General features: G+C 41.3%; 1 protein-coding gene across 5 annotated transcripts in view; it reads left to right on the forward strand.

The window, feature by feature from the left end:
• CCDC62 (coiled-coil domain containing 62) overlaps nt 1-15512 on the forward strand; it is a 41918-nt gene extending 26406 nt beyond the window's left edge. For all 5 annotated transcript variants that reach the window (XM_045777991.2, XM_087857411.1, XM_087857412.1 and 2 more), the window contains 3 exons: nt 371-496; nt 9937-10030; nt 11481-15512. In XM_045777991.2, the coding sequence (XP_045633947.1) occupies nt 371-496; nt 9937-9990 (180 nt within the window). In that variant the 3' untranslated portion in view covers nt 9991-10030; nt 11481-15512. The remainder of the gene's footprint in view (nt 1-370; nt 497-9936; nt 10031-11480) is intronic.
• The last annotated feature ends 87 nt before the right edge of the window (nt 15513-15599 follow it).

Raw genomic sequence — 15599 nt, forward strand, 5'->3', positions numbered from 1 at the left:
TTTGTTAGAGAGAAAGAGTATGCACAACGGGGAGAGGGAGAGAGAATCTGAAGCGGACTCTGTGCTGAGCGCAGAGCCCGACCCAGGGCTCTATCTCATGACCCTGAGATCAGGACCTGTGTCAAAACCAAGAGTCAGATAGATGGTTAACTGACTGAGCCACGCACGTGCCCCTAGCTAAGGAGGTTCTAAGAAATAAATGGAATTCGGTATTCTAGTATTTAATGTCCTGCTTTGATATGTAATACTTAAAGTCAGAGAAATATTAATGGGTAGTTAACATTTGTGTTTATAACATTGCGCTTGTAACCGTAAACATTTAAAAAGGCTTCCTGATTTCTTGAATGCTTACACCGTGTTGTCTTCTCAGGATGACTTTTCGCCCACAAGCAAGCTTCAGCGTTTGCTGGCAGAGTCTCGCCAGATGGTTACGGACCTGGAGCTGAGTACTCTGCTCCCCATCAGCTCTGAGAATCTCAGCAGCAGTGCCAGAAATGTATGTGGTTACTTTTCTTTTGACCCCATCTACGTATCTGAATATTCCACGGATTTACTCATTTGCAAATATCACTGGTGGGGTGTCCCTTTCTATTAGAAGGAAAGTTCCTTTATGTTTCTGAGGCAGAGAGGTAGCACACTGGTTTTAAAGATGAGGGGAAAATCACACTCAAATGCCACTGGACCCAAACTTCCTCTTTCTGGTTGCCTGGGCAGATGAATTTAAATTCTTGGGGCTATAAAAAGTATACATTTTACTATAGAAAATTTCAAATACAGAAGTAGAATATTACGGGGCACCTGGGTGGCTCAGTTGGTTGGGCATCTGCTCCCTGTTCGGTGGGGAGCCTGCTTCTCCCTTTTCCTCTGCCCCTCCCCCCTGCTTGTGCGCTCTCTCTCTCTCTCTCTCTCGTGTACTCTTTCTCTCTCTCCAATAAATAAAATCTTAAAAAAATAATAAAGTATCTCTTAAGGGGCACCTGGCTGGCTCAGTCAGAAGAGCATGTAACCCTTGATCTCAGGGGCATGAGTTTGAGCCCCACATTGGGTGCAGACATTAGTAAAAAAAAAAAAAGCTTGAAAAAAAAAATAAAGTCTCTCTTAATCACTGACAGGTCCTTCCTCATCTTCCTTCTTACTTCCTCCTCTTTCTTCTTCTCCTTCTTCATCTTTTAAAGCCATTTATTTGTGGAAGAAACATTGGGTCATTTGTCCTGTCGAACTTCCCACATTCTGGGTCTTGTTAACTGTCCTCACTGTTTTTTTTTTTTTTAAAGATTTTATTTATTTATTTTGACAGAGAGAGACAGCCAGCGAGAGAGGGAACACAAGCAGGGGGAGTGGGAGAGGAAGAAGCAGGCTCCCAGCAGAGGAGCCCGATGTGGGACTCGATCCTGGAACACCAGGATCACGCCCTGAACCGAAGGCAGCCGCCTAACGACTGTGCTACCCAGGCGCCCCAACTGTCCTCGCTGTTATTTAACACACTCCTCTATCCTCCATGATGCCTAGGAACTGCTCTTTAGATCTAGTGACTTGGTTAGACTTGGGATCACTTCGGGGTGTTTGTTTGCTTTGGCTTCACTCCTTCACTGGTGATTCCGGCTGCTGCCTGTTCCACTGTCAGGAGGATCCTGCTGTCTGGTTGTGCCACTTGTGGATGTAAAGCTTGATGGAAAATTCAAGTTTGTCAGCCTGAGCTTTTATTATCATAAAGTTCACTTAATGATTTTAGCGTTCTCTGATTATTATTACTTAGATCTATTATTTCTTTTTTTTATTTAAAAAATTTTTTTAAAGATTTTTATTTATTTGAGACAGAGCAAGAGCAGGGAGGAGGGGCAGAGGGAGAGGGAGAAGCAGGTTCTCCGCTGAGCAGGGAGTCTGACGAGGTGGGGGCGGTGATCGATCCCAGGACCCTGAGGTCATGACCTGAGCGGAAGGCAGGCGCTTAACCTACTGAGCCACCCGGGTGCCCCTGTATAAGCCTTTTTAAAATGGATGTATGTTTTTATTGCTCTAAGGCAAATACCTAGAAGTAGAATTACTAGTTATAGGACAGTCATATGTTTAACTTTTTAATAAGCCACTGTACTATTTTTCAAGGTGGTTTGAACCCTTTATATCCCTGCCAGCAGTGTATGCAAGTTCCAGGCGCTCCACATCCTCGTCGTCACTTGGTTTTGTCAGTCAGCTTGATTTTAGCCATCCTCGTAAATGTGAAGTGCCATCTGGTTGCCACTTCACTTGTATTCTCCTGATAACCCGATGAGGTGCATTTTGTCATGTGCTTATTGGCTCTTCAGGTATCTTTTCTTGTGAGGTGTCTGTTCAAGCTTTCTGCCCGTTTTAAATTTGAATTGTTTATCACTGAATTGTAAGAGTTCTTAACATAGTCCGCACACACGGCCTTTGTCTTTTGTCAGATATATTATGAATATTTTCTCCCAGTTTTTGGTTTGCCTTTTTATTTTCTTAAGTGTCTTTTGAAGAGGAGAAAGGTAAAATTTTGAAGAAGTCTAGTTTATCAATTTTTTTCAAATGGTGCTTTTTGTATCCTGAGAAATCTACCTCAAGTGTGTGAATATTTTATCTTCCTGAAAGTTTTAAAGGTTTAGATTTATGGTTTATCTCAGTTTAATTTTTGCAGATGGTGTGAGGTAAGGATCAGGCTCATTTTTCTTCACATAGATATCCAGTTCCAGCACCATTTGTTGAAAAGACTGTCCTTTCTTATTGAATTATTTTTGGCAACTTTGTTAAAAATCAGTTGACTGTAAGTGCAAGGGTCTATTTTTGGACTCTCTGATCAGTTGTGTTGATCTGGTTGTTCTCCTTAGACCACACTGTATTGATTATGTAACTCTGTAGAAATTCTTGAAATCAAGTAGTATACATGCTCTGCTTTGTTGTTCTTTTTTTGCAAAGTTGCTTTGTCTATCCTAGATCTTTTGCAGGTCCATCATAGTTTTACGGTCGATTTGTCAATTTTTATAAAAATACACTCTGATATTTTTTTTTTTTAAAGATTTTATTTATTTATTCGACAGAGAGAGAGACAGCCAGCGAGAGAGGGAACACAAGCAGGGGAAGTGGGAGAGGAAGAAGCAGGCTCATAGCGGAGGAGCCTGATGTGGGGCTCGATCCCATAACGCCGGGATCATGCCCTGAGCTGAAGGCAGACGCTTAACTGTGCCACCCAGGCGCCCCCACTCTGATATTCTGATTTCACTGAATTTATAGATAACTTTGGGAAGAATTGACCTTTTTTTAAGATTTCGTTTATTTGACAGAGAGAGAGAGAGAGAGACAGCACAAGCAGGGGAAGAGGCAGAGGGAAAAGCAGACTCCTGGCTAAGCAGGGACCCTGATGTGGGACTCGATCCCAGGACCCTGGGATCATGACCTGAGCTGAAGGCAGCCACTAACTGACTGAGCCACCCAGGCACCCAAGAATTGACATTTGTGAACAGAGTATATCTCCATTTAAATAGGTCTTCCTTCATTTCTTTTAACCATATTTTGTAGTTTTCATAGGAGTCTTGCACATCTTTTGTTAATTTTATTCCTGTTATTTTGTTTATTGATGCTGTTATACATGGTACTTTAAATTTCACTCTCTAATTGTCTGTTGATGATATAAAGGACTACAGTTGACTTTTGTAAATTGTTTTTAACTAAATTCACCTATTCTGGTAGGTTTTCTGTAGATGCTTAGGATTTTCTACATGGACAGTCATGTCATTTGTGAATAAAGAATTTCTTTTTCTAATCTTTAGGTTATGTCTTTTTCTTACCTTATTGCTTTGGCTGAGACCTCCATATCAATGCTGAATAGAAAAGTGAGAGTGGACATCCTTGTCTTGTTTGATGAAATGCTCTCCAGTGGCATTGCTTGCTTAGCTCTCCATTGTATTGGTATTTTATTAGATTCAGAGTCCCATGGAGCTGTTTCCATGTGACACAGATGATCTGAAACTAGAACATTAACTGTTTTATTATTTTTTTGAAGATTTTATTTTTAAGTAATCTCTATACACAGTGTGGGGCTCGAACTCACAACTCCCAAGATGAGGAGTTGCACACTCCACTGGGGCATCCAGGCGCCCCAAGAACATTGACCATTTTATTTATTTATTTATTTATTTATTTATTTATTTATTTATTTATTTATAAAGATTTTATTTATTCATTCGACAGAGATAGAGCCAGCGAGAGAGGGAACACAGCAGGGGGAGTGGGAGAGGAAGAAGTAGGCTCCCAGCGGAGGAGCCTGATGTGGGGCTCGATCCCACAACGCCGGGATCATGCCCTGAGCCGAAGGCAGATGCCTAATTGCTGTGCCACCCAGGCGCCCCCATTAACCATTTTAGAATCAACACGCTCATTGCCATGAGCTTCAGTACAGTTTCAAAGATTACCTTAAAGAATAATGGGTCCCCAGAACAGTGATTTTTGAAAGTATATATACCGTGTATGCCATATGAGATTTTCAAAGTGGAAACCCTGATGGACTTTGTGGTGTTTTCTGGGAAGATTTTTTTTTTCTTGACAAACTCTTTAAAGCATTAGTGAAGTAATTTATTTACTTTGGGACAGAAAGTGTTTTTAAGTATTTGTAAGGTTTTTTTTTTAAACAGCTTTATTGAGATATAATGTACATAACATAATGTTCTTCCACGTGAAGTGTACGATCCAGTGGTTTTAGTATATTTACAGAGTTGTGTAACCGTCACGCTAATCCAATTTTAGAACATTTTCATAGTCTGAAAAGAAACCCCGTACCTATTAGCAGTCACTTCCCGAATTCCCTCTCCCCTAGCCCCTTGTGACTATTAATCTACTTTTTTTCTCTATGAATTTGTTGGGCAGAGATTTTTAATCAGTTTGTTGAGTAGAATTCAGGGGATCCATAAACTTTGATGGGAATAGAAATCACACATAAACTTATTTTAATTAACCTCTAATTAATTTTGCATTTCCTTTAATTAAGAATATAGGAAACAAGCCATAGTTTATGTAAGTAGACTTCACACATGGTTTCATATCACATTATAATTATTGCAGATATCTTGAAATATCCTTTAGGGGCGCCTGGGTGGCTTGGTCGTTAAGCATCTGCCTTCAGCTCAGGGCGTGATCCCAGGGTCCTGGGATCAAGCCCCTCATTGGGCTCCCTGTTCAGTGGGAAGCCTGCTTCTCCCTCTCGCTCTGCTGTTCCCCCTGCTTGTGCTCTCTCTCCCTGTCAAATAAATAAAATCTTTAAAAAAAAGAAAAAAATAAATATCCTTTATAACTTAGCACTACCTCAGAATTATAGAATAGTAGAGCTGCTGCTAGATCTTATTATTTAATGCTTTAATAAAGTAGAATACAGGGGCATCTGGGTGCCTCAGTCAGTTAAGCATCTGTCTGCCTTCTGCTCAGGTCATGATCCCGGGGTCCTGGGATCGAGTCCTGCAGCGAGCTCGCTGCTCAGAGGGGAGCCTGCTTCTCCTTCTCCTCCCTACTCATGCTCTCTCTCTCTGTCAAATAAAAAAATAAAATCTTAAAAAAAAAATAAAAAGCAGAGCGCAAGGGGCACCTGGTTGGCTTAGTCGGTGGCATTGTGCGACTCTTGATCTTGGGGTCTTGAATTTGAGCCCTTCATGGGGTGTAGAGATTACTTAAATAAAACTTTTAGGGGGCGCCTGGGTGGTACAGCAGTTAAGCGTCTGCCTTTGGCTCAGGGCGTGATCCTGGCGTTGCAGGATCGAGCCCCACATCAGGCTCTTCCGCTATGAGCCTGCTTCTTCCTCTCCCACTCCCCCTGCTTGTGTTCCCTCTCTCACTGGCTGTCTCTATCTCTGTCGAATAAAAAAAAAAAAAAAAAAAACTTTTAAAAAGTGCATATTATTATATCACAGCATTGTTTAATATTTTAATAACCACATTACTTCTTCTGTTATACAACTTACGGATTCCTAAATATGACCACGTGATGCAAAATTGTACAATAAAAACCACACAGCTCACAGGAAAAATGGGGTTAGGAGCATAACACTCAAACACTTTTTTGCCAGTGATACGTTTTTTGTTTTTTTTTTTTTTAAAGGACAGGAATGTAATCACAGTGGTAGGAGTTTTTACACCTGTTAGGTGGTAAAGAAATACATAAATACTACAATAAGTGTGGCACTTTCTCTTGAAAGAGACCTGAAGTTTGCATGTCGAATTGGGTGTCGGGGAGGTGGCAGCTTGTGACTCACTGGGAAGTGGCGGGAAGGTGAGCGAATGGGAAGTTGCAGCAGCAGATGTGGATGGCGTGGCTTATAACACCCCGGGGAAGCCGGGGGGCCAGCGGATGTTTGAGGGGTGCCTGTGGGTATATGTATTCCTGCATGCCATGGCTCGGTCCAGCTGGGTACAGTTTACCTAGTGTTTCTCGTGGACAAGGTTGCATGTGAATAAATGCAAACTTCACATTATGCCCAGATTGTTTCCTCATATATTGCCTGTGCTGGAACAACTTCTTATTTTCCAAACAAGTGTTATAGCAGAACTGACCACCCTTCAGTATGATCTACCTGACAGACTCCTACTCATTCTCATGGCCTCAGGCTCTTCACCTCTTCTGGAGCATTTTATGTTAAATTCCTATCTGAGATATAATCGAGATATAATCGAGAGCTCCTTCGCTTCTGTCCTCATGGCACGGCCGTGTGTGTCTGTGCATGTGTCTCCATGAGCACGCAGGTCACAGTGCACGAGAGGTTACATGCTCGTCTTCCTCTCCTCCGTGAGCACCTTCAGGAGCCTCTCTTAGTCATCTTGGCTTTCCTAGTTGTCGCACACGCAGTGCCTGCTACGGAGATTGCCCAGTGAACACCTGGAGTGGACCCAATAGGAAAAAAACAGGAAAAAGACAAAACAGTAACCTCAGCTATAGAATGAAAACATGCTAAAGCTGTTGAGGTTGATGAAAACTTGATTTAAGAGAATTTTTGAGCTAGAAAGACCCAGAAGAGGTATGTAATCTCAACTTTTCATCTTATGGGTGAGGAAAAGTGATTAAATTTTTTACTTAACATCCCACAGCCAGAATCAGATAATCATTTGGAATTAGTTGGAAAAAATATTGGCTTCCAGAAGATTATTAACTAATTCTGGAAATGTGGCAAAAACAATTCAATTAATAGAAATCTTAGAGGGGCCTGGGTGGCTCTGTTGGTCCTGGGATCAAGCCCTGAGTCAGGCTTCTTGCCCAGCCAGGAGTCTGCGTCTCCCTCTCCCTTTGCCCCTCCCCCTGCTTGTGCTCACATGCTCTCTCTCTTTCTCAAATAAATAAATAAAATCTTTTAAAAAATAAATCTACTTGGCAACATACTTTATAACTCTCTTCCTCTGGTCCTGTGAACTGGGATAGCTAGTTACAGGAAAAAGCAAATAATTTGTTAAAAGTCCTTAATTTTTGTAATATGGGAGCAGGATCTGAGTGGCCTGTCTGCTTCACTATTTTTTGCCATCTGGTGCTGAGAACAAGGGTCTTATTTCAAAGCCCTTTTCCGCACTGCGTTCTGAGACATCGCTGGGGGAGCACAAAGTGATTCGAACCTTCTGCCAGGGAACTTGGACCTGTTTCCTAAAAATTGCGGAACTGATCATTTGACACAGCAGTGTCGCTCTGGGAATCTCTCCTACGACTACACCCACGTGTGTATAAAGTGGCCCGGGTATAAGTTTTTAGTCGGAGCACTGCTTTGTAATAGCAAAAGTTTGAACACAGTCCAGGTGTCCAGCAAAAAGGACCTGAGGGAGTTGTGATGGTATGTCCACACGGTGGAATATTACGGAGCCATTAACCAGAATGAGGAAGACTTGGACGTGGAAATACTTCTGGGATGTATTATTAAGTGAATAGAAGCGAGATACAGAAAGGTCTTTGTGGTATTCTTCACATGTACAGAAGGGGATGGGAAGAAGAATATATGTTATTTTTATTTTATGTCAGTGTATTAACTATTTAAAAAGAGCCCCAATGTTTTGAGAGAAAAGAAAAAGAGTAAAACACAGCACAGCTGACTACATCACCTTCCCCCATAGCAGGCTTCCTACTTACTTGAGGGGTGGGGGTGGGGAGATTTGGACTTTTGACAAGTACATGGGACTGGACATACTCATTGCTAGACTGAGACTGTTGGTGTTGTCTGCCAGGGTTCTTAACCTTTTTTATCTCAGGCTGATAAAGCCTATAGATCCCCTATAGAATAATGTTTGTTTTGATATGTATTCTTTTTTTAAAAAAATTCAAGTTAGTTAGCATATAGTGTGGTATTGGTTTCAAGAGTATATTTAGTGGTTCAACACTTTCATATAACATCCAGTGCTCATCCCAGCAAGTGCCGTCCTTAACCCCATCACCCATTTAGCGCATCCCCACCCACCCCCATCCCCTCCAGCAGTCCTCAGTCCTTTATAGTTAAGAGTCTCTTATGGTTTGTCTCCCTCTCTGTTTTTATCTTATTTTAATTTTCCTCCACTTCCCCTTAGTTCATCTGTTTTATTTCTTAAATTCCACGTATGAGTGAAACCATATGGTATTTGTCTTTCTCTGACTTAGTTCGCTTAGCATATTACACTCTAATTCCAGCTTTGTTGTTGCAAATGTCAAGATTTCGTTCTTTTTGATGGCTGAGTAGTATTCCATTTTACCTATAAACCACATCTTCTTTATCCATTCATCAGTCAATGGACATTTGGGCTCCTTCCATAATTTAGCTGTCGTTGATAGTGCTGCTATAAATATCGGGGTGCATGTACCCCTTCGAATCAGCATTTTTGTATCCTTTGGATAAATACCTACTAATGCAATTGCTGGGTCATAGGGTAGCTCTATTTTTTAACTTTTTGAGGCACCTCCACACTGCTTTCTAGTGGCTGCACCAGTTTGCATTCCCACCAACAGTGCAAAAGGCTCCCCTTTCTCCACATTCTCACCAACACCTGTTGTTTCCTGAGTTGTTTATTTTAGCCATTCTCACAGGGATGAGGTGATCTCATCATGGTTTTGATTTGTATTTCCCTGATGATGAGTGATGCTGAGCATTTTTCCATATGTCTGTTAGCCATTCGTATGTCTTCTTTGGAGAAATGTCTGTGTATGTGTTCTGCCCATTTCTTAACTGGATTTTTTATTTTGGGGGTGTTGATTTTGTTGAGTTCTTTATTTATTCTGGATAGCCCTTTATCCGCTAGGTCATTTGCAAATATCTTCTCCCATTAGAATAGTGTTTTTAAGTGAGTAAACTAAAATACATCAGATTGTAAAATACATAGGAAGGCTGTTTGAGCAGACAGGAAGCAGCATGAGTGAAAGCCCAGAGAATAACCCTAGCTGAGCTCAAATGCAGGCCCCATGGGGAGGAGGAAGAGGTGAGGAGTTGGGCTCACCCTGCAAGCTAAAGTTCACCACCTGTGTCTACCCGTGTCTTTCTAGGTATCATCCTCCTCTTTCATTTTTTTTCATCTTCTTTTAAAAAATACCTCCTGAAACAACTAGCAATGCTAACCAAGCCCTTAGTAGGTACTTATAATTAGTGGCCCTTACCGTTGTTCATTCTTGTTGATGACCACTGTCCCCGTTAAGGGCTCACGACATAGTCCATATTAAGGCTGACAAAGAGCCAGTTATATTTGGGCATTAGCTGATTGCCATAGTTGAAGGCAAACATACGTGGTAGAGCAAACAGAGCCTTCCTACTAGGCAGTTAGACCCCAAAGGGCCCCACACGGGACTAGGAAATCAGTACCCCTTTGCTGGATGAGTGGTAGTTGTATGAAGTGACTTCATTGTATTTTATAAATTCTTTATGGTGTTTTAAAGGCATTTCTGCTATGTTTGTGTATTAAGTATTGTCCAGTTTTTCTCTCCTGGGTACTAATTTTGAAGTTGTTTTGTAGAACTTAGAAGTCTCAGAAGAGTCAGCCCAGAAAAATACCTTTCTTAGTAATTGAAGAAAACAAAAGTCAACTTCACTGTTCACTGTGGTCATAGGTAAGTCACCTTTGTGTGTATCTCCCTTCTATCTCCCTTGATATTTAATAATTTAATAAATAACTTGGGAACATTGATAATGTGGGGCCAAGGCCATGCATTTGTTTGACCTGTAATCCCTTCTCTTGTTTGACCTATTTATACATACCTTCTAAATTTAATCAGTAAAATGTCAGTTATTTGTATGAGAAATGCAGATCAAAAAGTTCTTGATCTCAGTGCCTAGAATTTTAAACACAAGGAAGTGAATACAGACAGCTTTCTTTTTTTTAAAAAATTATTTACTTACTTGACCGGGAGAGCACAAGCAGGGGGAGCTGCAGAGGGAGACGGAGGAACAGATTCCCCACTGAGCAGGGAGCCTGACGTGGGGCTCGATCCCAAGACCCTGGGATCATGATCTGAGCCGAAGGCAGATGCTTAATCGCCTGAGCCACCCAGGCGCCCTTACAGATAGCTTTCAAAATCAGAATCTAAATTAACATTTTGGGGGTGCCTGGGTGGCTCAGTTGGTTGTGTCCGACTCTGGATTTCTGTTCAGGTCATGATCTCAGAGTAGTGAGATCGAGCCCTGGGTTGGGCTCCATGCTGGGCATGGAGCCTACTTAAGATTCTCTCTCTTCCCTCTCCCTCTCCCTGCCCCTCCCTCCTGCCTCTCTCTCTCTTAAAAAAAAAAAAAAATTCAGCATTTTGTTTGGCTGTCTGGAAAGAAGTCTTTTCATGGGGTTTTAAGTTTTATAAAAGGGTTCATTGACTGGGGTGCCTGGCTGGCTCTGTCCATGGAGCATGTGACTCTTGGTCTCAGGGTTGAGAGTTTGAGCCCCATGTTGGGTGTAGATATTACTTAAAAATAAAATCTTTAAAAAAGAAAAAACGTTCGTTGATGTAGTTAAGCACTTTCTTGATTTGTGTTTCCTTCTATCAAACCTGCATTTCAAATGCAAAGTTTCTTCAGAATCCAGTTTGGTAAGTTAAAAAGTGTAATCATTTCAGATGCTTTCACTGTAAGCAGAGAGCATCTCAAGAACGCTGTGAAAGCAGTAAGCATCGTTAGCCCTCTTCCCTTCTCCTGTTCTTTCTTTCTCTTTGCTGAGAAGTTTTCATATTTATGGTATTTTGCATGACTTTATATAGATAGAAATCAGGATGTATAGGGGCGCCTGGGTGGCTCAGTCGTTAAGCGTCTGCCTTCGGCTCAGGTCATGATCCCAGGGTCCTGGGATCGAGCCCCGCATCGGGCTCTGCTGGAAGCCTGCTTCTTCCTCTCCCACTCCCCCTGCTTGTGTTCCCTCTCTCGCTGGCTTTCTCGCTCTCTGTCAAATAAATAAAATAAAATCTTAAAAAAGAAATCAGGATGTATAGTTAATTTTTGAGAGACTGGGAGCTTAGAGCACACTACCCAGTGCTCTCTTTGCCTTGATTTTGTTAACTCTGTGTTTCCTTCCTGCAGAAGCCAATCTCTCATCCTTGGAAGGCAGGAAGCAGACATCAATACCTACTACTTAACCTTGAAAACAAAAAGGGGATTGTAATCCTTTGTAAGCAACACTTAATACCAAAGGGAAGCAGAAACTGAAAGTTAATTTTTCAACATCTATTATTTTGTTTGTTTTCAAGTTGACCGTTTTCATGTTGAAGAAGTTTTTTTTTTTTATGGGTAAGAAATTAGACCTTACTGTGTATTATCTATATACAAACTCGGAATTATGCTCAGAGAGAAAAGGACTTCTCTGTAAAGATGCAGACTACAGTTAAATACTGGGGAAGCTCTTTGAAAGTATGGACAGCAAATAGAGAACCCCTGCATGTAAAGTGCTGTGTTAACTATCTGATTTTTTAAAAACCTGTGCATACATTTGAATTACAACCAACAGCTTATCGGAGTCAGCTGCAAATATATGTGGAGTAGTAGGCTCTTCTTTTGTGGCTTTAGCCCTGGACTTTGCTCTGTAAAATAGACATAAAATGATATGATACAAAATATTTTTAACTGGAAAGTATCTCCTCAGTTACAGACAATTGAGGTCCTTCTGTCCCAAAGCTGAACAGAGCCCCATCTCGTCTGGGTCTCTAGTAGGTCCCATCTACTTACACAAACAAAAGCTTGCTGGAAGATCAAGTTTTATATGCATTTTTTTATCATTAAAAACTAAAACACTTCCCTTTTAACTTATAATTTAATTTTTTAAAGAATATACTATGTGCATTTCTGTCCCTTCTAAGAGAATTGATCAGCTTCATTCAATAAAAAATATTTTTAATAATAAAAATAATTTTCTCAGGTTTCTTTTCATTATACAGGAGCAAAGTAAGGAAGGTTAGTTGCTTGAAACCGAACCTGGCAAGTTAATTTCCTCGGGAATAGGAATGTATTTTTTTTTAAGCATTGCGGATATCAAGGTTCTATTGTGCTGTATAAATGCCCCTTTGTTGAAAGGTTTCAGTGCTGCTTCAGAGATGATTTTCATGAGAGTGGAGGAGCCACCCCATTTAGCCCTTTTAATTAGGGTGCTGAAAAGAGAAATTGGGTGAGGTTTGGCTGTGTTCTTTATAAATGCTTGCTTTCTCCCTCAGGCACGGCTCGTTTGTGCAGAGGAAGTCTGAGAAAGGTACAGTTGATTCTGAGCTGTTGGAAACCTAAAATGTCCCTGGAGGGGCTCATTTCCAGTCTGAGAAACAAAATATGAAAATTTCTCCTCCTCTTTATGCTAGGTTTGTGGCTACATGTCAGCTTGCCCAGTGAAAAGAGGAGAACACTAATGAGATGCTAACAAGTAGGAAAATTTCGGGGAACTGAAGAATGAAAAAAGTCAAAAATTATTTGGTGGCTAAATGTATTTGAGCTCATAGGATTATCGTATCTACAATACCCATTTTACCCCACCACGTTATTGTGAATTATAGTACAGACAACTAATAAATGGGGAATCTTAATATTGTTACCAGCTTATCTATCTCAACCTAAGTTATTTAAGCATGTGAGCGGTTTCTGTTCTCGGTGTGTTTGAAAGAGTTGTGAGATAAAACTGAGCATTTATATTTTGTCATCAGCATTCTTCCATCTTAAGAGGAATGGTACTGTAATTCGCCTGCCAGAAATTATCTCAGCTATTAGAAGAGACTGGTGTAAGGGTACTTTTAGAATTTGTGGCCAGATCTTCTACAGAGAAATAGAAATACCCCCAAAGAAAGAAATTCTGAATCAGTACATAAACACTAATAACAATTTTACCTAAAAAGTTGTAGTAGAAAAGTGTGGTATTGAGAGGCTCAGTGGGGTGAAGTTGGTTCAGATGGTGAACACATTAATGTGAAGACACATTAATCAGGACCACAGCAGACAAGGTAGGTTAAAAACCAGAGTAGTCTTTGAGAGGAGTTTATCAAATGAGGAGGGCACATTAATCAGTCCTATAAAGGATGATTACTGGGTTCTTAGCCAAATGCACACTTACGACATCTAACAACAATAACAAAAAAGAAAAATTTTTTTTTGAGCACACAGTAAATACTGCTTTGCTGGCCACTGGAGACACAACAGTGAGCAAAACAGACAATCCTTGTTTACAGTGAAGGAGACAGACCTTAATTAAATAATCACAAATAGGTCATGAAAAACTTGTAAGTGCTTTGAAATAAAGCTTGGAGCTTCTGTGACAACATACATCAGGGGCATAGGTCAAAGGCGGAGGCTTCAGGGAAGGCTTCCCTGAACTAAGAGCTGGAAGATAAGTAGATGCTAACCAGCAAACAGGAAGAGGAAGAGCATTCCTCACAATGGTAACAGCATACGCAAAGGCCCTGGGGTGGAAAGGAGCATGATGCATTTTCAGACCTGATGGACTAGGATGGCACAAGAAGAAGCTGGACAGAGAGGTGGGGCCAGATCATACACACATGTCACTGAGGCAGCGTGGGGATTGCAGCCCCATCATTTCAGTAAACCCAATGATGTAAACCCTACTGTTCATCTCTCTTGGGTTTTCCTTGAAATGAGGTATTCATAACCCAAATCCTTAGCCTTTGTAAGAGCCTTCGGGAAGCATGAAACTGCCCTGGAGATACACCAAAATGGCACCCTGATTCTGATGACATGGAGAATCTCAGCCAACCAGTGACAGAGCCAGTAGTAGAACCAGGTCTCCTGCCTGAAGGTGCTACCAGAGATGAATCTCAACAAATTCAGAGTGGGGAGGCTTCCATCCTCGTGTCCCAGGCTGCTTGTTTTATAAAACTAAGCCATATGTTGAAGTGTACCAAATTATGGGGGGTAATTTACTCACTTTTTCAACCCTGTATTTCACACATGTTTATTGAACATTGCTAACGTGCCAGGCACTCTGCTAGGCACTGAGGTTATAAAATGGAGTAAGATAGTGTGGTCCTTGCCCTCCGGGGGTTCGAAAGTTTACATACAAGCAGATAAATTATAATTCACTAGAGATATTTTAGCCAAGTGCTCTTGGACCCCAGTAAAAAGAGAGGTAGTTGACTGCTAATGTTGTCACTGTGGCAGATGTTCTGAACCCAGAGGGGTCATTGCCTGGCTTGAAAGAAGATGCTGTGTTAAGTATGAAGTTCACAGGATAACTTCCTTTTGTTCAGCGTGGAAAAAGGAGCCTGAGAAACATCTGGTCTGGGGCCAGCAAGCCCCTTTACTGTGGTCTTTATTTGACCACAGCTGTTGACTGGGGTGCTGGGGATTAAAAATGAAATAGTACATGTGAAGGATTTAGCTCAGGGCCTGGCAAATAATAATATTAGCCATTGTTATTCTGGTAAAGAGACTTTTCGGGGATCAGAATTAGATAAAGCATGGTTAATTTCTTTTTGGGGGAGTCCGAAGATAGCCTTGTCAAATTCAGCTTTCAAGTATCCAGTGTCAGTTTGGGGGCAGGGAGAGATTAATCCATGAAGCTACAGAAAGGGAGACCAGCTTCAGGGTTATGTAGGCATCACCGTCCCTCTTCAAGGGGAGTCTTTAGTACCTGTATCGGGTGATTTCACACCTATATTCTGAGGGGAAAACTGAGGAGAGCCGAAACAAAACCATTTAATAGCATACGCTAGGGAGAACTGTGATATATATATAGAGAGATATATATTGATAAATATATATAGAGAGAGATATATCTCTATGCATATATTATTACTTCATTCTTGTGACGGATAATTTAAAAAGCAAGCCAATAATAACGTTTTTTAAAGTCTCCCACGACCTCCTGTGGCGTCTTTTTTCGATGCACTTTGATGACCCAGCACCACGTCGTGTTCGGATCTGTCTGCAGGTTGTCCCGGCCCTGCCTGTCCTCTTTCCCTTGCAGTTCCTCGGCTCTGGCAAGGTGTCGGCATGCGGAGCCTGCAGCCTTCGAAGATTCATCCCACAGCCCGCGTTGATGACAGCTGCTGTTACGTGAGAGATGCACAAAGGGGACGGCTTACTTGTATGCGTTTTCACACAGAAATTAATAAAAGACTAAAAGGGAAAAAATGTCTAGTTGTGCTTCCATTGGTCAGATTCATTGAGGCCAGGTTTTCTCCAGGTGGCCAGATCCTGCTCTGCTGTAGA

This window comes from Ursus americanus, chromosome 30, assembly GCF_024610735.1.
Source record: "Ursus americanus isolate L20-20 chromosome 30, mUrsAme1.1.p, whole genome shotgun sequence".
Classification (NCBI taxonomy): domain Eukaryota; kingdom Metazoa; phylum Chordata; class Mammalia; order Carnivora; family Ursidae; genus Ursus; species Ursus americanus.